Raw genomic sequence first — 19981 nt, forward strand, 5'->3', positions numbered from 1 at the left:
TTACTGACTTGTGGAAGAAATGTAATAAACTACAGTATTTTGCCATATTGGACATTCCAAAGTCACCTGTATGATTACTGTTGGTATGTCAAAGTTATTATAAAATAACATACCAATATGAACATGTATACACATAGCTATGTACATCATGAATGATTTTTTTTTAAAATCAGCTCAACTTACTGCTTAAGAGGGTGAAAGCCTGCACAGTGTAATTCTGCACAGCTATACCGTGCTATACAAAAAGAACCCTGGCAGGCTTTCTAAACAAATTTCATGACAATCACACTGTATGTATCACGTCAAATATTTGTCCTGTAAGTCAGCTCAGCATAGTCCATTTGGTTGTCATGAATCTGCCATGGATAGGTATGGGACAGTAACCTAGTAGCAACATACGTAATAATGAGTGCTTGTATTCTACAACATCACATGCTATGTAGGCAGAGGAGTTTGGTCATTAAACAACCACTACTGGAATTTGTTAGTGTTAATTACATATTTTCAAAGTCAAGATGACAATTGAGTGATAAGGTATTACCCCTACAGTACCACACATCAATTTCTACACATGTGATATCAGTATTATCCCCATGGATTTCAAGCGCGATTTGTATGCCTGGAGTGGTGGAGTTGAAAGGAACAGACTGGCTGAATAGAAGAGGCCAGTGGCAAAAAAAGACAAGTGCCATTTGAAAATCTAGGTTACCACATAGTGGGCATTAAACATATTTTGGGGCATAATTGAATTATTGTGATACTTAATAAAAATTAATTTGAAACTGTCACGAACTTTTAAATTCTGTTGTCTATTTACAGTGTTGGGGGTAACGTACGTAATGCATTATGTAATAATTATTACTTTTGTGGTAACGAAGTAATATAACAAAATATGCTGTAAAAACAGGTAATATAACTCAATATATACTTGCAAATGTAACATGTTACCTAAGTAATGAAGTTACTGTAACAAGTCTAATATTATGTAATATTACTACTTTAAGTAACGAAGTTACTTCACTAATCTCGTTAGTAATCCACTGAGTAACGCCTAGCCACAACGAAGTAATGGAGCCTATCAAATGAAGCTTATTCACCAGCTTTTTGCTTATAACCAAGATTTACACATTGTCCAACAATGCAATCATGTCATGTGATAAAGCGGTAGTTTCACATGTGACAGCTTAAGGCTGTGGACACAAAGTAATATAATATGTAATAATATTATAGTTACTTTATTTTATGGGTAATATGTAACTGTAACTAAAATAGTTCAGCTGCAAGTAATATGTAACGAGTTACATTTCAAAAGGTAACTGTCCCAACACCGTTTACTTACTTAGTGACAACGTTACAGATTAAAGCAAATTTTTAGAAAATGGAAAATCTAAAATGGCACATGTCCCCTGTTTTCACTGACCCCTTTAATTAAAGCACAATCTTGATAACCTCAATGATGGCTTGGTTTTACTTTCAATACAAATGCTGTAAGTGTCTTGCATGTGGGCAAGTAAAAAACTTATAACGCTTTGTTACCTGCTGTCAAACTCACAATACATAGATATAATAAAGGAGTTTTAAAAGCGAATGAAGACCTAGAAAAAACTATCTACCGTCTGAAAATGTGAAGAATTTCTAAATGTCTTAGCAAATGGTTAATTAATTTATTTACAGTAAAGGCACTAAACTACACATTGCAATTTAATATTAACACATCTGTATTGAGACGGCTTAAACATGACAGCTATTGATGTGCATGCATGCCTCGGTATACCCTAAATGTGTAATCATTGTAGTAAGCTGTCAACTGTGGTACATATGTATAAAGGTGTACCAATACTGGTATCAGTATAATACCAGTGGTATCATTATAGGATCAGTATTAGAAATTCAAAACTGCTGATACTACCAGTGGACACTCACCAGACTTACTGAATCTTGAACCATCAGTAACTAAGTTCCAGGAGCAAATAAGCTTGCTGGGTTAACAAAGTAGCCAATACAAAGCCTTTGTTGGTCTTCTCCAAGTATTGATACACTTGATTCGTGTGTAGCAACACAGAACAACTATGGGTATTTGTGACTAAATGACAGCAAATTTATTCCACAGAAAGAAGCTCAAGTGTGAAAGTTTTATAGTGGTATATAAGCGAAATACAAGGGTTAGATTCAGTTTACTTAAGAGTGCCTGACTTTCAGAAAGATTTTTTGAGTTTTATTGTCTTGATGGCTTAGTATCGGCAGATGAGTCTGAGATGACATCACTATAAGTACTGGCATCAGAAGTATCGGTAAAAAGTTGTATCAGTACACCTCTACTTATGTACAGCAATTTTTTGTGATTTTCATAGGGTTTTGAAAAAACGTTCTAGTTTCAGATACTTCAAAATTTTTACATATACTCATTATTTTCTGGAAGAAGATAGACATGTCTAAAATTTGTATCAGGGGATTTTTGAAGTTTTTTTAGTTGTTGTTCTATGACATCATGAACTCAGATTATGGATTTTTCAGTGAAATTTGTTTAAAAACACTATTTACAAAAGTGTACTCTAAGACATTGCAAACATGTATAACCACAATAAGGGAGTAAATTGTTAAATACTAATGAGTATACCACTGCTTGAAAGTATAATATACATTGTAGAATGCAGGATATAGAAGAAATGCATGGGCAGGCGAGTAAAAAAACTTTTGGTAGTTTATGCCTGGTTGCACTATACACATTCTTGAATGGGTAAACCACTAGTTCATTACTATAATATGACAGCCCTTGTTAATATGTGACTGGTCTTATTGCTATGACAACAGGTGTCACTGTAAGTCAATCCAGCTAGGCTAAATTGGTCTGCTTAAGCTTGCTGCTATTTTAAGCTCAATAGCAAGCCATTCCAGTTGTCTAGGGCCTTGAAGGATTCTGGTAAACTTGTAAGTGTACAGCTCATTGTTGTTGGATTTGTACAATTTTTTTTAGGTTTGAGCCTTGAATATGATATATGCAATAAATTTGGCCCGATTCATTTCTATTATTTCTTCAATTTTTAAAACATTTTTTGCTCTTACTATAACAATGGTTCAAGCTATGGGGTGTGTGTTTGTATCTGTACCAAGTTTTCTAATGTAACATTATACATATATTTACACCATTTGCTAGTCTAATAAAGTATTTTCCAGAACATCACTGTACAGAAAAGTTCCCAATAGTGAACCCCACCTTTTCGAGATATTTTTCTGGAGGCAGACTGCATTTGGCAAGCTGCAGTAGGGGAGAGTTACAGCACTCTGTATACTTAAACCTGAGTTTCTCAATAGGTGATCATACTGATTTTCACAGAGACTGTAGTTGCATAACGACGCATATACCTTATTTGGTTGATTAAATGCCACAACATTTATTAAAGTAGTTGAAAAAATTGATTGACTTTGAAATTGATCATTACTCTACAAATGGTGTTTAAGCCATTCATTCTGAATTGCTTGCTCACCACTAAAGTGCGACTACCAGCTTTTAACCAAGTAAATACTGTATGTTGTATAACACACCGAGTGACTTACCATGGCTCAACATGTACTCTCTGGCTGGAATCCATCCAACTGTTCTGCCAAAAAATCACCACACCTACAAAATGATTGACATATGTAGCTAGATTTTAGAAAACTAACACTTTGGTGCTCTTGATAGATGATTTCAAGTCATCGTAACTTACATAGGGTAGCAAATGTGAGATTAAAACTTGTGCTGGCTTAATATTGCATCTGGTATTCCCTGTGCTGATTATGACTAGCTTCCTGCTGAGCTTACCACCATATCAGATATGTAGAATTTGAGGAAAATAACTTTAGTAATCACTTTACACATCATGCAGGCCTAGCAGCTCCTAAAAGCTGACGCATTATGATGAAATTTGAGCCTGAGTCTACAAGCAACTATAACATCTAGATAACCACAGTGAATCTCACATCATGTAAGACACTTTCGTATATACTAGTATTTATGTAAGCAACTAGGTTAATTGCAAACCAGATGCCTTATGTTCTGTATTACTCAGTTAAGTGTACTACACACAGGCTAACCACACACACACAGAGGCACACACTCTCTCTCCATAGTCAAATTTGCAGTGTGACAGGTGCCTAGCCTACTACTACTACTACTGTACTGTTTACAGCAGGACAATGAGGTCACCAACGCCCACGCAAACCCCCAAAATCATGTACAAGAATCCCAATATTTCTTTTTAAATTTGTATTTCAATATTTGTAAATGCAGTATTGAACTTTTTGGTCTTGTATAGAACCCCTCCACAGGAGCCTCAGCAGAAGTATAGGAGTTCTTTGAACAGAATAATGATATAACAAAACACCTAGCAGTTATTAGCTAGCTACCTCAAATAATTAAGGATTTCTACATATGTGACCGGATTTCACATAACAAGGCTTCCACACACACAAAATCAAACTTACGTTTTTACCAGAAATGGATTGCTGGCCTAATACACTATCACATTCCACACTGTACTTCCTTCAGGACTGGCAAGTCTGGTTTCTGTGGCAGCTTTCTTCCGACCCTGTCAAAGCCACGAGTGGGAGATTGGCGCCATTGAATGGCCATGGCTTTGTGATAATGGTGTGTAGTGAGCTGGGACTTCACAGAGAGCTCACCAATAGTGTTCTCGGTCAATTTGGAGTGATTTGAGGGCCATGGAGAGCCCAAACTTGGCCTCTGGATTCCAATCGTCTTCTTACTCCATTTTATACCCGTATATTAAGACCACCATCCACCCCCACCCTCCCACCCTATTACTATCACCTGTGATATTATTACCCACTCGAGAAAAGCTGCCCAAAACAGGGCTAATTTTGGGTATCAGAAATGTATACACCCACTCAGTCATAGCTAGTAAATAGATGCATACTTGGTGCAAATTTTGTTTGCACAGCTGTAGGCACTGGGAAGTTATTACACAATGATTACTTAAAATCGCCATATCTCCTAACGAAGTTTTGTGCGTCGAAGCCGGGTTTTGTCAAATTCAGTCACATATATAATCAATAGGTAGATAATCTATGATATAATGGATTTCTAATTGGAGTTCTCAGATAGTGTAGCTGCAAGAGTCCCCAAGGGCGTAGGCAGGGGGGTTCATCGCAGGGGGGGGGGGGGGGGGTTCGGATGGTTCGGACGAACCCCCCTTTCAGAGGCAGAATTTTTTTAAATTAAAAATCACACCAAATCTTACAGCCCTAGAGCCCTCTGGTAGCTACTTGCCCACTGGCGCTCCTCTGTACTACTCTTGAGAGTCACATCACACTAATGTTGAACCATTGCAAATCATATCTAATGCATCACGTGATCAATTGCGCACGTGATCAATTGCGCACGTGATCAATTGCGCACGTGATGCATGGTTGAAATGGCACGAGTAAAATGGCAAAGGAATGTTCAATGATTGGCTGAGACATGTTACAAGGGATGAGCTGTTAAACTTGAGTGGTCGTGTTACACATGTGTGAGGTTAGCAGAAACTGTGAATTGTTGATGTATATTTACCTGATGAATGGTGTTTATTTGTTACATGTTGTGGGCACGTGATGTCACGAACATACTGGAGCACAAGCCAAGTCTGATTTTATTGACCATCAACAGGTGGACTGGCCGAGAATAATGTATACCTGGAAAGTATTGCCAACTAAGGGACTCGAGTGTGGAGGGCTTCCGTGTGCTAGGAAATTGAAGTTGGCTGTCAGTGTATTGTCTGAAAGTGAAGATTAGTTAGTTTTACAATAGGTTTAGTTATAGTTTCTATAAGCTGCATAAACAGCGGTGTGTAGGTTTTAGCTAGTTAAAAACACAAACATCAGCTTTTTGTATTATTGCCTAAGGGCACGTTTTGTGTATGCATCGTTTTTGTCCAAACGTGCGTCGTAGTCTAGGGGAAGCATCCAGGCCTTCCCCTTAAGACATTCCAATTTAAATCCAAACCCCCTTCAAAAAAGTCCTGGCTACGCCCCTGGTCTCAGGCCGTTGGCAGCCCCTCAAGCAGGACTAGTAACCCCTGGTAAGGCAGCATGTAACAAGCAAGTCTTACAAGTGAAGATGTGAGCATATTAAGTCACCAACCCAGTACTCTACAACTTACTGTGATATGCTTTCTTTCTTTCAAGTTTTGTTCTAGGGTCTTCACTCCTTCACCAATCATTCACCCCTTCAACCATCATGACATGAACATCTATATTAATACGTTAGAGAACTATAAGTATATGTAATAGGACGGATGGCTGTGGTATTTGGGATTAATAGTGCGAGCATTGTAAACAGGAAGGAGTAAAATAGTGCGAGGCGAAGCCTCCTTCCTGTTTACAATGCGAGAACTATTAATCCCAAATACCACAGATTAATCCGACAACCATAGCAACTGTTACTAGGCAACAGAAATTCAAAAAATAACCATTGCAAAAGACCAATCACACTTAGTAACCGTTGCCTGGCAACCGTTGCTATGGTCTCAAAATGACTTTACCATAGCAACGGTTACCTAGCAACCGTTGCCAAGCAACCATATTGTGTTATACCTTGGGGGCATCTATTGCTATGGTAACAATAGTTGTCAAGTCGGACATTTACTTCTAATATAAACACACCACACTATTTTAGCCAATCAAATTAGTATTATAGATTTTTGTCATGGGACCTTGACAAACAAGTGTAATACTAATTCTATTGGCTAATCGCTTGACGTATTTCAATATAATACGTCAAGCTGCTATTGAGAGTATTATATAGTAACACATTCAGTTGTTGGATTAGTACTAGTAATAGCATGGGTAGCAGTGAAATTTGGGATAAATATCACGAGTGTTGTATTGGAAATGGGGATAAATTTCACGAGGCGAAGCCGAGTGAAATTTACCATTTCCAATACAACAAGAGTGGTATTTATCCCAAATTTCACTGCTACCCATGCTATTCCCAGTTAATACCATACTCGCTGCATATGCGCATGCTGTGCATTAGCGTTGCCATGTACGCAATTTGTCATAAACACGTGTCAACACTAATTGTTAACATAAATTCTAGCCAATGAAATTGCAATTACAACTTTTTCACTGCTACCAGTGAAATACGGGATAAATTTCACTGCTACTATTGAGACTTTTGTATGGGCACTGAAACAGGTATGGTATTAACTTATGAATTTACAATAATATTTACTAACTCTATTTAACGCACAGTAACAGCATTGTGGCCATGTTTCCTAATGCGAGCTGAAGTTACTTACCAGGGACCAACCAGCTACAGTGCAATATTTGCATTACCCTTGGCCCTATGGCGTTTCCAAGCAATCAGTGGTAGAGGGGCATGTCGTGATGTCATTTCCTCTTATTACGTAAGGGTTATGAAAGGTGGAGAAAAGAGTATTACCCGTACCTAACGCTACGCTATTAACATCAGCATCCGTACCACGTGATTTTGATAAATTAAGTGGGAGGAGTATGCTAACTGCGAGGCTAACTGCTCAGGACTGAAATTGATCACCGCACACCATCTTATCGACGCAAGTTTGCCTAGTGAGTTGAATAGTCTCGTCACCCAGACTCTTCAAATGCGCCCAACAGATTATAACAAGGCTCGATTATAAATTCTGATATAAGCGCGTGTGAGGAAGGCCTAGACCTAGTGGCTTATTTTATGAGAAGTCAGCTCTGCTGGTGTGCTCTGGACGACTGATAGGGTTTTACAATGTGAAAAATTTTAGGGCCCGCTTGTTCGGGCCTATCTACCAAATTTGTCATGCAGCGTTTGAGTGTAACTTGAAGACTCAGTAGTGTGGCAACCGATTTTGTTCCTGCTTTCTGGTAGAAAGCATGAAGTGATACACCTGTAATAAGTGGTACGTAGGCCCCTTACTTCTTATATTCATTAATGACTTGTCCTGTAGAATCAACTCAATTGATACTGACACAGTCACACTACGAAAACACTTAACTGCCTTTAGAAGTTGTCAAAATAATGTGTTTTGATTTGTCACATGAGAATATCAAGCAAGTCGACGGTCTGATATCTCATTACAACATTATGGTTAGTTCTGTTATCGAGGCTAAATATTTGTGACTTGCTCTGCCGGGATCAAACCTCCACATTCAAGGGTGTATAGAGGGGGGTTTCTGGGGTTTCAGGAAACCCCCTTTTACAGCAAAACAACTCACAAAATATTAAAGTTGCCTCAGTAAGAGTGCAGTTATTAACTATTTATTAGAGAGTACAAATACAATATGCTACCTTTATGAATTAGTCTTTCACTGTGAGTCTCGCTAGCTAGCTATCACTCACAGCAGTAATACAAGTCAAATGCGTTTTAATTAGAGTATTGTTATAATTGATCGTGGGATGCCGCATTTCTTGTCTTGTTATAGGTACATAGATTGTCCTTAAAATGAGCAATAAAAATGAAATGGACTACTCACCTGACAGCATTGCTGCTAGTTACAGTCAGCGTGATAAATGGCTAAAGTCTGCTCCACTTCCAGTGGTAGATCCTATCTACAATGCCAGTACCTACTTCTTGCCCTCCACTGCAGTTGGAGAAGCAATAATTGCTGAAAAGGTAATAAACTAATTATGGATTTTAGACTCCGCAAGAATGTGAAATATGCTGTTGGCACATCTGCACTTGACCAGTGCCTATACCTTTATTTGTTCTATCAGTTGTATATACTGCCACACATCTGTAGAGGTTTCTCTAAAGGGAGTTACCTATGTAAGTCAAAAATTACTTTAATTTTTTTCTGATTATATTTGATGGCACTCTAGTACTTTTGTGCTCTGCTATGGAAGAAGCTGTTTGCTAAATGTATTGTAACACCCATCAACATTACTACCATTTCCATTCAACTACAGCAACCAGGATATGTGTACTCACGGATTCGCAACCCCACTATCGATGTGTGTGCTGAGGTGATTGCTCAATTGGAAGGGGCACAAGGTGGAACTTTGCTGACATCATCTGGCATGGCAGCAATATCACTAGTGTTTCTCACTTTTCTAAAATCTGGAGACCATTTGGTAAGAACATGTAATTGTTGCTCCTAAGGGTTGCAACCACTCAGTTTTTGAAAGAATGTGTACATGTGCATGTGTGGAAAGCCAGTGAGTGTGGCTTACAGGAAGGTGATTAATTTAATACTTTACAATTGCAAATATAGCTTGGAGAAGCATTTTAGCAACAAAACATGATTACAAAAAGCACCTCTCTATAGTATTAAATCTTACCATTTAAATCTATCGCAAAAACATATAATAATATAACTATTATGCAAAATGTTTGCAAAGAAATTCTCATCTATGCCTGTTCAGAGATCAAGGCAATGATTCATAATCATGGTATTGGTTTATGACTAATTGTTTAAGTTGTGGTAGTGAGGATCTATATGGGCAAGGTACGACACACTGTTAATCCAAATACTCTAATTGAACGGTCACTATTTCATCTAATCAAATTACTGGGCTTGTGGCCAACAAGGAAGGAGCAATGCACTGGCTCTAGCTACTGTACTGGTAAATTAAGCCTCACATTCACAACTGATTGTGATTGATTTTAGTAAGTGTTCATGTAGCTACTACGATTGATTTACTTAGTTTGAACGTAAGGTGTATATCGAAACCATTCAACTCTGCAATTGCTCTGCTTAGGGTGGATATTCATTGCTGGCAATAAGTAGATAAATTCTTGGATATTATCTTTTTTTTAGTTTACAATCACTAGGTACTTGCAATGGTACTTTTGTGCCTATGCTCTTTTTCACTGTCAAGGTTTTTAACAAGGTTTATCAAGTATACGTACATACTACGTAGTTGAACACTTGAGGGTTTACACAATGAGCATAAGCCTCTTTATCTATGAATACTGATATGCTTTGTGCATGTTACATAACTAACCACTTTACTATTGTAAGTAGGAGAGCACTGTAACAAAGCACTGTAACTGGTAACTTTGTATGCTGATTTTTATGAAGTATGGGGTATTTTGCAATAGAATGTATATTGTGAATTTCTCTCTCAGTGATAACTGTATTCAGAATTTCTGTTCATAGAGGCATGATGATGTCTAGTTTGCAATTACATATAGGTATGTCAGTATCCAGTTGACACTCACACTATTAAACTTATTGAGGATTTGATGATGGGAAACAAAGTTGAAGTCACTTGGGTTGATAATAATAAGATGGATGCATTTGAAAAGGCTATCAGAGCCAACACGAAGGTAATCTAAGTGTATGTCCGGGTGTGTTTGAGTGCATGCTGTATGTGTGTAGTGTGTCCATGTGTATTGCCTGTGTGCACTCTATGTGTGTAGTGTTGTGTTTTAAAAGTGTAAATGTTGTTTGTATGTATGTGTGTAAAGAGAGCCTGTGTTGAAGCATATTGTATTCTTCGACATGTTACCATACATATTCCAATAGATGGTGTTTGTTGAAAGCCCATGCAATCCTAGTATAACACTTCAAGACTTGGAGTCACTTGGAAAACTGGCTCAACGTCACCCTCAACTGATTACAATGGTGGATGGTACATTTGCTTCAACTTATGTACAACAGCCATTGAAGTATGGAGTGCACATTTCGATGCACAGTTGGTAAGATGAATTTCTTGATAATTCTACACATTTAAGTAGTATTTCACAGCACCAAATATATGGGTGGTCACTCAGATATCACTGCTGGATGTGTGTCTTTTACTAACAAGGAGTTGTATAAGAAAGCACAGTGGTACTCAACATTTCTTGGACCTTCTTTGGTCAGTTATTAGTATTAGTATTATATGTATGTGATCGTCTCCAAGAAAATTGATCTTATTGCCTATTCCCAACTATTGAGAAATGCTAGCTTTAGTTGTTCAGAACGTTGTAGCTCGCCAATGGCTTTAGCTACTTGTACCAAATTGTCACACGTTTTACAACATTCCCTTGCCTTTCAAGGCATCCACTGTACATGTAGCCAGCAACCAGGTTTCCCACCATTTTAGATAGGTTTTTCATGGGGTTGAAGGTATCAGGTGAGCTTCACTCGGGGTAGTAAGTGGGAGTGGTAGGGTGGGTGGAGGGTATTTTCAAAGTGGACGAGGGTGGAATAAGGGTGAATTAGGCCCAGTTATCAACCATCAATGGCTCAAAACAGCTACAACAACATGAATTATACAGTTCTGGTCTTTATCCAACTTCACAGAGCTGTACAGCCACATACAGCCACCTCCAGGTTGGCCAGAACTCCAACAAGATCTCAAACTACTCATACAGATTGCCACAGGCCTGGAAAAAGCAACCAGCAAAAACAGACCACCAGACTCTGGCTTATTTTAAAGAGAGAAATTTAATAGTGTATTCATGTAGCCTTGTACTAGAGGTGATAAATCAAAAGTGCTGTAATAGGAAATAAGACTGGTTTTCCCTGACTTGGTCACATATCTGTTATGCTTTTTAAACTACTAGCCTTACAAGTAGTTAAATACTACGTAATATATTTTCATGGTTATTTACTATGTAGAATTGTTTCATACTGAATCTGAAATTCATGGACTGCTTACGTGTACTACTGCAACACAACTGTGACCTTTTTTTGTTGAATAATGAAACCACTTTGTACATAGCTGGTTTATAAGTTACTTATACGTTACTTATTTTAGTTACTCCATGCATCACCTACCATTTATGAATTATATACCCCATTCACACTATCCCTACAGGTCAACCCGGCTTATTTAGCCCGGTCAACTCTCATTCACACAACTGCTAAACATGCAGGCCCAACATGAACTCAAGGCTTGTGCATGCCACACAATGTACTAGAACAAGTGTGTATTGCATAATAAGCATTTGTTTATTAGGTACTTAATAAAACAACACTGAAATTAAAGTGATTGACAGCCATACTGCAATGGGCCAGCAATATGCTATATACCTTTGTGTTTTCATCTGTGGTGCTCTGTTCTTGTCAGGAATTGTCATCGCTTTGATAGTGCAAAATGGTTGGAGTAGCCAAAGCACGTAGTGGCAGCCTTGAAAGAATTTCTAGAGGACAAGGATATTCTCAATTTACTTATATATGATAGGTGTCATTATCTTTAACCCGCATTGGCCGTCCTGAAATGCGTTCACATTGTATCCTAACCCGGGCCAACCTATGCCAGCCCACCTGCTGTTATAACAGTGTCAGGCTGGGCCCAGTTTGGCACAGCTTGATTGGTTCACACTACAGCTTATTCATAGTCATCCTGTGCTCTACCCGGGTTAGAGAGGTAGTGATAGACAGAACAGAGGAAATTTGATATTAATGTATAAAATTGTCAATAATTACTTCAATTCTGGTTTTTCTAATGCTATTACAGTTTAGTTTACTACACCTACAACTAGGGGTCACCAATTCAAACTTGTAGCTAGCTCTTTCCTAAAAGGGTGAGTTGTTGACAATTTTTAGATCTTGGATATATATAAACTCTCCAATAAAACAGTCACTTGAATGTAAGCACCAGTAGTCTTATGCCAACACTCTAATGTACATTAAACATACCGATGTAAGCATTTTAGGGGTGTGGGTGCCTCTTCTTATAACTTTCTGGCTGTATTGTTGCAGTAGATTTTAATAGTAGTACAGAGTGTGTACGTATGTTACTGATGTATGTTATGTTAGTACTGTGTGTCATTAGTTATCTGAACACTATTTTTCGTAAAATTTTGATATAGTAAATTTGTCTAATAATGTATATTTATTAACAAAGTACATTAAATAATTTATATGTTCTGTATGTTTACGTTGTCCTCTGTAAATTTATAGTCTCCATTTGATGCGTCTCTACTGCATAGAAGTTTAAAGACACTTCCTGTTAGAATGGAGAGGCACTCTATTAATGCAATGAAGATAGCTAAATTCCTGGAGCAACATTCTAAGGTAAATAGATAAATTATAATCTGTTTCAAGTTTATCTGAGCTGCTGCAGAATCAAGTGTATTCTCTCTAACAGCTGTCGTTTCATTACATGTAATTACAAACATGTTTATTACCTAAATTCACCCAATATTAAAAGGATATTTTCAATTTTGGCTTCGGTGCAATTCTAATTGTGTCTGTAGATAAGAAGAATGTGGGTAACACCAAGCCCCTAAACTGGCCTATGGCCAGCTTTGGGGTATAAAGAAGTGATATCTGCCAAGCTGTGAAAAAAAGGCAGAAACCTTGGTTAAAAAGTCATGAAATTAAAGGTGGTGGCCAAGAAATGACTGCAATAATGTTGATGTCAACCAATAAGGGCTCCGCCTTGGGTTAAAAAATACTTGATCGACATCAACATCATTGCAGCTATTTCTTGGCTGCCACCTTTAATATCTTTTTCATATTAGGAAGGCCATACTCTTCTTCCCACCTTGGGTTAGATATGTAATCAGCAGTCAGAAAAATGCTGAAATACTCCAATAAAACAGTCAGCTCTCTCAAGCATAATCTTGATTTTGAAAGTGTAATTTTAGCGTAATAAGTTTCTTTGACACTGCTAAAAGGCATGTATAATTGGCTCAAACCTAAACTTCATTGAGTTCTCCATACATTTCACATATCTGGTGATGCTTAGTATCATGTGATAATGGTTTGTAATAAAAGTAGAGGGTGGAAATACTAGTGTGCACATGTTTTGTAACTATTGTACTTGTAAATCTGTTTGATAGTAACTTGTTCTTTCAAGAAAGAATAGACATACATTTGTTTTTTATTATGAAATTCTTACTCCAGTAGTTTTGCAGAAGCTTTTCAAACCAATCTTGGTGCTTAAATGTATTGTTTAAAAGATTAATTAAGTGGCTAGATGCATTCTGTCATTACTTGCCAACAATATAGTTAACCTTTAAAGCTGCACATAATTTTAGGAATGCATACCTGCTTACCCAAATTGTTATGAAGACGGACTTGCTAATTCCATTATCCTAAGATCATGCATTAATAGGAAATTTGTTCAATGGGCTACTTGTTGAAGGCTTGCTATATAATAGCAACTAGTGTTTCAGTCAGTTATGCATCTTGTGGTGGTAGCCATTATTTTTACTGTTGGTTGGAAATCTATTTGTATAAGTGGATAGAATGGACTAAAAAGGAGATATCAAGATTTATATCCTTAGTTTTGTTTTCATGGCTTTTTGAAACTCCCTACGCTTTTGTCAAAGGACAAACCCCTAGTATTGTTTTTTTTATGTGTTATGTTAAAAATAGCCATATATAGGGATAACAATTCAAAAGTTACAGCCAGCACTTAATTTGTGTATAGCTATGCAGAAATCCCCAAATACCGTAAGTCCTCTAAAAATTCGGCATATTTTTAAATCTATAATTTTCATCTCGCCGAATTTCGGCCTATAATTAGATAGTAATCACCACTAATTTTAGTTGATCGACCACTCGTCACAGTATAATTGGTATCGTCGATATTAAGGCTAGACAACTCTGACGTTCTCGTCACTATCAGCATCCATCGCAAACGTGCCGAATTTTAGAGATTGAAGTTATTTCACCTCGTATTTCACTGTTAGAATACGAATAAATAGAGGGGCCGAATTTTTAGAGAATTTACGGTATCGGTAGATACAGAAACCTATGAAGATGGTTAAGGTCCATTGGTAAATGTGTAGTACCACTTTAAAAAAACCTATTTTGCTCAAAATTTACCAAAATTTCTGAGCATTAATAAACATTTCACTGCAAGCTTTCAAGCATGAAGGTAGCACATTGACTGCTCTATTAGAGTATCTCAAACTCCAGTTGTTTGCATAGGTTGATCTAATTCTATCCGTGACTGCTCTATTAGAGTATCTTGATCTTTGTAATGCAAAATGTGCCAAGTTCCAGCTCCTGAGCCTCCACTTATCCAATATTTCACCTATTTTTCCAACATTTTGCTCTCTGCTTTTACCATCCTATTTTTCCAAAAAATTTGCTGGCAAAATCAACGCATCCCTAATTTGCACTGATCAGCTCAACAACTCTAATAGAACATACTTGTCCCATGATAGAGCATAATGGTTAATTACTTTTCATAATGGTGATTAATTACAATAATACTCTACAGGTGTTAGATACTTTTCAGGTGTTGGATACCTTACAATTAATGTGCAGTTTATCATTATTTGTTAGGTGAAGGTAGTGCACTATCCCGGCCTGGAGTCACATCCTCAGCACAATATAGCTAAGAGTCAAATGAAAATGTTTGGTGGAATGATATCATTTGAAGTAGATGGTGGAAAAGAGGCTGGTATTAAACTAGTAGAGGTATGTATGTGTATAATGTTTATAACATTTTAAGTCAGATCTCAGATAGCTTGCTTGTATATAAGCTTACCTCTAATGCTTACTACACACACACCGCACATGCTTCTAAACATTATTTTGACCCACAAATTTTATCCATGTAATTTATTCATAGACTGCTTATTTTACAGTAGCCACTGTTACAACCAATTTGTAACCTTGGTATAACAATATTTGTCAATAATTTGTCATACCACACTCTGACATGTATATGTAGTTCTTTTTATGACATGTGCAGAGTGTCCAGTTGATCTCACTGGCTGTTTCACTGGGAGGGACAGGAAGTTTGATAGAACACCCAGCCTCCTTAACTAATACAGAATCACTGATGGATGAGGAGGCAAGGAAAAAGTGTGGAGTAGCTGATGGATTGGTCAGGCTGAGGTAATGTATGCTATGTTATTGGCTCTTCCACAATATTTCATTGATTACAAGACTTGTTTGAGCTATACTGTACCACAATGTACAATTTTAAGGAACATAATATTACTCGACAGTAATTGCATGCAGGCTGCCCGTCATGCAACATAGAGTGATAATGGGGATTGTAGTATACAGTCAAAATCTTTGAAATGTACACCTCTGAACACACGATTGAAAGGGATTACCATTAGAAATATGTTTGCATTTTGTTTTAGCACTTGTTATTATGTACGTGTTTTAACATGAAATTTAATTTTACCTAGTGTTGGACTGGAAGACGCTGATGATTTGATTAAAGATCTAACTCAAGCGCTAGAGAAACTTTAACTATCACAATATGATACAGTATATAGAATAAATAAATTGATGTTCAGTTTACAATGGGTGGCAACTATTCAATTGAAAGGTGGCCATGGAGTTTACATAAGGAATTAGAAACATGTAATAAAGGTTGGGTAATAGCAAGAGTTCATAACATATAAAAAATATTATGAATTCGTGGTAATAGCTAACAGCATAATAGTATGTTCTACGAAAGCTGCTGTATGCTATTGTAAATGCAAACAGGTATTACATAAGACTGAAGGTTGTATATCATATGTAATAAGCAAAATTCTACTCTATCAAATGCTTTCTAAATATTTTTGTATACACAAAGTCACAAAGCTGTAAGTTAGTTGGTATATTATAAATAGCTACTGCTATTGTCTCATGTTTAATTTATATCAAGTGATTTTAACGTTGAATAATGTGGACCAACCAGACTCTAGTAATTTGTTCTTTGTTTTATTCACTTAGTCATTAATTTAATAATGATCCTCATTCACATCTGTGATTGACGTTACATCATGATGTGGAGTGTAAGAATGGTTAGGAGTTATAGCTACTGTCATCGGAAATGGTTATTATATAGGATTATAATCTACTGTGTTCAACTTTCATTTGGTTACTGAAATTATCTATATGCACATGCAAGTTGTTCATTGTCTGCACATATCACTGGAAGGCTATAAGACTAGTACTGGTGACTGTGTTGTCAGACTGGGTCACGTATAATACATTCCATAATATAATGTGACCGGATTTGACAAAAGCAGGCTTCCATGTACACATCTAGTTTATTGCATTTAAACTCAGTGAAGGAATATGTCATCAGTCTCACATTTCATGGCTATATTATTTACAATAGTTTGCTGTTAACTTTTGCTTACTTTCTGGCTTTCTTAGTTTGCAGGGACCAACAAGTAGTCTCACGTGGTTTTTCTTTTTGTCACTGGATAGGGAGCCTTTTTTCTCCCTACCCAATAACAAAAAAAAAGCCAGGTATGTTGAGATGCCGCCTTTGGCAAGTTTTGATATGCCTATTTGATACCAATTTTGGAAAGAACAATTTTGCCAATTTTTGAAAGCACTAAATTGGCTAAGTTTGGAAATTTTAATCAGAAAACCTGCCAATATTTTTGCCAGATTTGGAAACGTATGTGGCATCCTCAAAACCTTACCACAATTGGCAAATTACTTACTTTGGTTTTATAGCATAGCATGCAGGGGCGGATCCAGCGTCTGGAAAGAGGGGGGGCACCTTGCTGAAAAAAGTTGAAGAGCAAAAAAAAAAAAAAAAAAAAAAAAGGTCACAACAATAATAGCTATCTATAGTTATCCTTTACCAAATATATCACGTCTGTTATGTAAAATAAAATCCTATTTGTGACTGGATTTTGGAAAAACGATCCAAATCGCACATTAGAAGTTCCGAGATAAACGGTTTTAAAGAATTGAAGCCAGCATAACCCTTCAAGGATAGCAAGCACGCGTATGAAATTTACACAAAAGATGCATCAATCTGTTACCTTTCAAGCCACTTCCAGTACTTGTAGCTGCTTGTACAGTTTCCCGCCAAATAAGATAGAAAATCTGAGCAGTTGGACGAGTGAAGTAGTATCACGAGTGCTCACAAAGGGGTGGAGGCTGGGGGGTGGCGGGGAGGGCAAAAGTTAGACCACAAAATGGAGGCAGACCACGATTGGAGTCCAGACACGAGATTACAGGGCTGTGCTGGCTCCTTAGTGGCTGATATGTAGCAAAATCAACAGAGAACACGTCTGGCCAACATTATAAGGCTGTCCACCAGTAAACCACTGACTCTTGCCAAGCCAGGTCCTTCACAAGGCCTGAAACCGCCATTTGAGCACTCCACACCACCCAGAAAATACGTGTGTAAAAACCAGCCTCGTGTAGTTTGAGTAGTGCTGAGGGTCAAAACTTGTAGTACGATAGTGTAGCTATCCACTGGTGGTGTTAGTTTGATTTTGCCTGATGTGCGATTTGGATCGGTTCTGTAAAATCTGGTCACATTTATAGCTTCATTGGTAAGCTACACTGCCTCATGAACATTGTGACTGCTTTATTAGAGTAATTGACTGCTCTATTAGAGTATCTCGATCTTGTATGCAATTTCTTGAAGGGGGGGGGGGGCATTTGCCCCAAATGCCCCATCCTGGATCCGCCATTGGCATGGTAGATTTAAATGTGGGTATATATCGATTTCCAGTTTTGGATTTAGTTTATATAAATGAGTTAGGAATCTACCGTAGTGGTGTGCTAGTTGGTTTAGGAAACTTCGATAGTAGAATTAGGACATTCAGTAGTATAATTAGAACATTCGCTAGTAGAATTAGGACATTCACTAGTAGCTAGAATTTGGAAATTCACTAGTAGAATTAGGACATTCGCTGGAAGCTAGGTCACTAATAGGGTTAGTTAGGGTTTGGGTATAATAACCTGTGAAATCAGATATAACTAAAAGCATCTTGATTAGGTACCGGCCGATTATGCCGGCATAATTTAAAGCATAATAGGAGACCAAAAGCATCAAGCATAATGCCAGCATATATAATAGGGATGATGTTTGAAAAATTAATTAAATGCACAATACGCGCGCCCGAAAGAAAGCAAATATTCACTGCCAATAGTATTATTAGTGCATTTTATAATCAAAAACACGTAATATAACTTATTAAACCGTTTCTTTGTTGGTTATTCACACTTTGCAGAAATAAGATCGAGATACTCTAATAGAGCAGTCACTTACTCTAATAGAGCAGTCAGGAAAGGCTGATATACTCTAATAAAACAGTCACTTCTAGAACATAATCTTAATTTTGAAAGCATAATTTTGAGCATAATAGGCTTAATTTTTGAGCAATGCTCAAAAGCATAATAGGTAAAATTTCGGGCGTAATAGGCCGGTGCCTAATCTTGATATAAATAATTGGCAATAATGGAAACTTAAACCCATAATCGAACAAGTTCTATGGCACGCTATATAAGTGTGTGCACTACCATTCTAATATTTGTAAATAACACTCATAATTGAACACTATGCATGGAATCGATCAAGAAAGGGCTCAACGTTATGGTACTTTACTGGATTCTCAGCCTTGAGTAGAGTGACAAAGACATACACAGGATGATCTCCCACCAAACATGTGCTTAACTGTTATGATTTATTCATTATGTCGTTTACAACTGATTTGTTGGTGGTTGATTATAAGACATTTGAAAACAGGCCTTGTCCTTTCCTTGCTCCACATTCAAGCTAGCATGAAACCACCACACATACTAAACATAATAACATACTAAAGTACATCTATATAAAGCTGAAAAGCTGTCTGTCTGTCTGTCTGTCTGACGGTCACGCTGCTTACTCACCAGACTTGGCGCGAATCGACATAGTCTGTGCTGATAATGAAGCGCTCATCATCCGCCTACTCTAAGATTGTTATCACGAGTTCACGCGTGCTTCCGTTCGGTCTCTACAGCGAGTAGAAGGCCAAGGTGTAGAGAAAACTTGAGCAACATTCCTTTGAAAACCACAGCACATACTGTTCAAGTGGTAGAACGCCTGACTAGCGTGTAAGAGGTCGTGGGTTCAAATCCACGTGTTAACAGATTTTTTTCTTTCTACTCAGTACCTTTTTGTGAACACCTTTTCAACTTTTAGCTCATCATATCTTGGCATGCAAAGCACGTATCGAGGCGGGACTTTAGCGAAATTAAACGCCCATCATCTGGCAACTCGAGTGTTGTTGTAGCAAATCAATACGTGCTTTTGTTCGCTCTTTATAGGGCGATGAAGGCACTGGTGTAGGGAAGGATCACTGAAAAGTTGAGCTACATTCCTGTCAAAACCACTGATAAACAACTGTGGCGATTT

The 19981-nt window shown here is 37.4% G+C and overlaps 1 protein-coding gene and 1 long non-coding RNA gene across 2 annotated transcripts; one reads left to right on the forward strand and one right to left on the reverse strand.

Annotated features, from left to right (window-relative positions):
* Positions 1-73: 73 nt before the first annotated feature.
* LOC136241088 (uncharacterized) lies at positions 74-7395 on the reverse strand. The gene is made up of 4 exons (XR_010694152.1): positions 7281-7395; positions 6141-6230; positions 3556-3619; positions 74-384 (listed from the first exon to the last, which is right to left on the reverse strand). It is a non-coding gene; the product is annotated as an uncharacterized lncRNA (long non-coding RNA).
* Positions 7396-7411: 16 nt separating this feature from the next.
* On the forward strand, positions 7412-16159 carry LOC136241087 (L-methionine gamma-lyase-like). Its single transcript, XM_066032264.1, has 10 exons — positions 7412-7569; positions 8416-8606; positions 8900-9064; positions 10128-10262; positions 10462-10634; positions 10684-10795; positions 12829-12942; positions 15169-15303; positions 15581-15726; positions 16029-16159. Exons 2-10 carry the CDS (start codon positions 8436-8438, stop codon positions 16090-16092), a joined length of 1215 nt encoding a protein of 404 aa, XP_065888336.1. The 5' UTR covers positions 7412-7569; positions 8416-8435; the 3' UTR covers positions 16093-16159.
* The last annotated feature ends 3822 nt before the right edge of the window (positions 16160-19981 follow it).

The sequence above is a fragment of the Dysidea avara genome, chromosome 12 (assembly GCF_963678975.1).
Source record: "Dysidea avara chromosome 12, odDysAvar1.4, whole genome shotgun sequence".
NCBI lineage: Eukaryota > Metazoa > Porifera > Demospongiae > Dictyoceratida > Dysideidae > Dysidea > Dysidea avara.

Bases quoted from the DNA above. Each gene is read 5' to 3' on its own strand.
- LOC136241087 (XM_066032264.1), top strand. From the start codon at position 8,436: ATGAGCAATAAAAATGAAATGGACTACTCACCTGACAGCATTGCTGCT. The intron at 15,304-15,580 runs GTATGTATGTGT...TGACATGTGCAG, and splicing joins CTGGTATTAAACTAGTAGAG to AGTGTCCAGTTGATCTCACT. The intron at 15,727-16,028 runs GTAATGTATGCT...AATTTTACCTAG, and splicing joins GATGGATTGGTCAGGCTGAG to TGTTGGACTGGAAGACGCTG.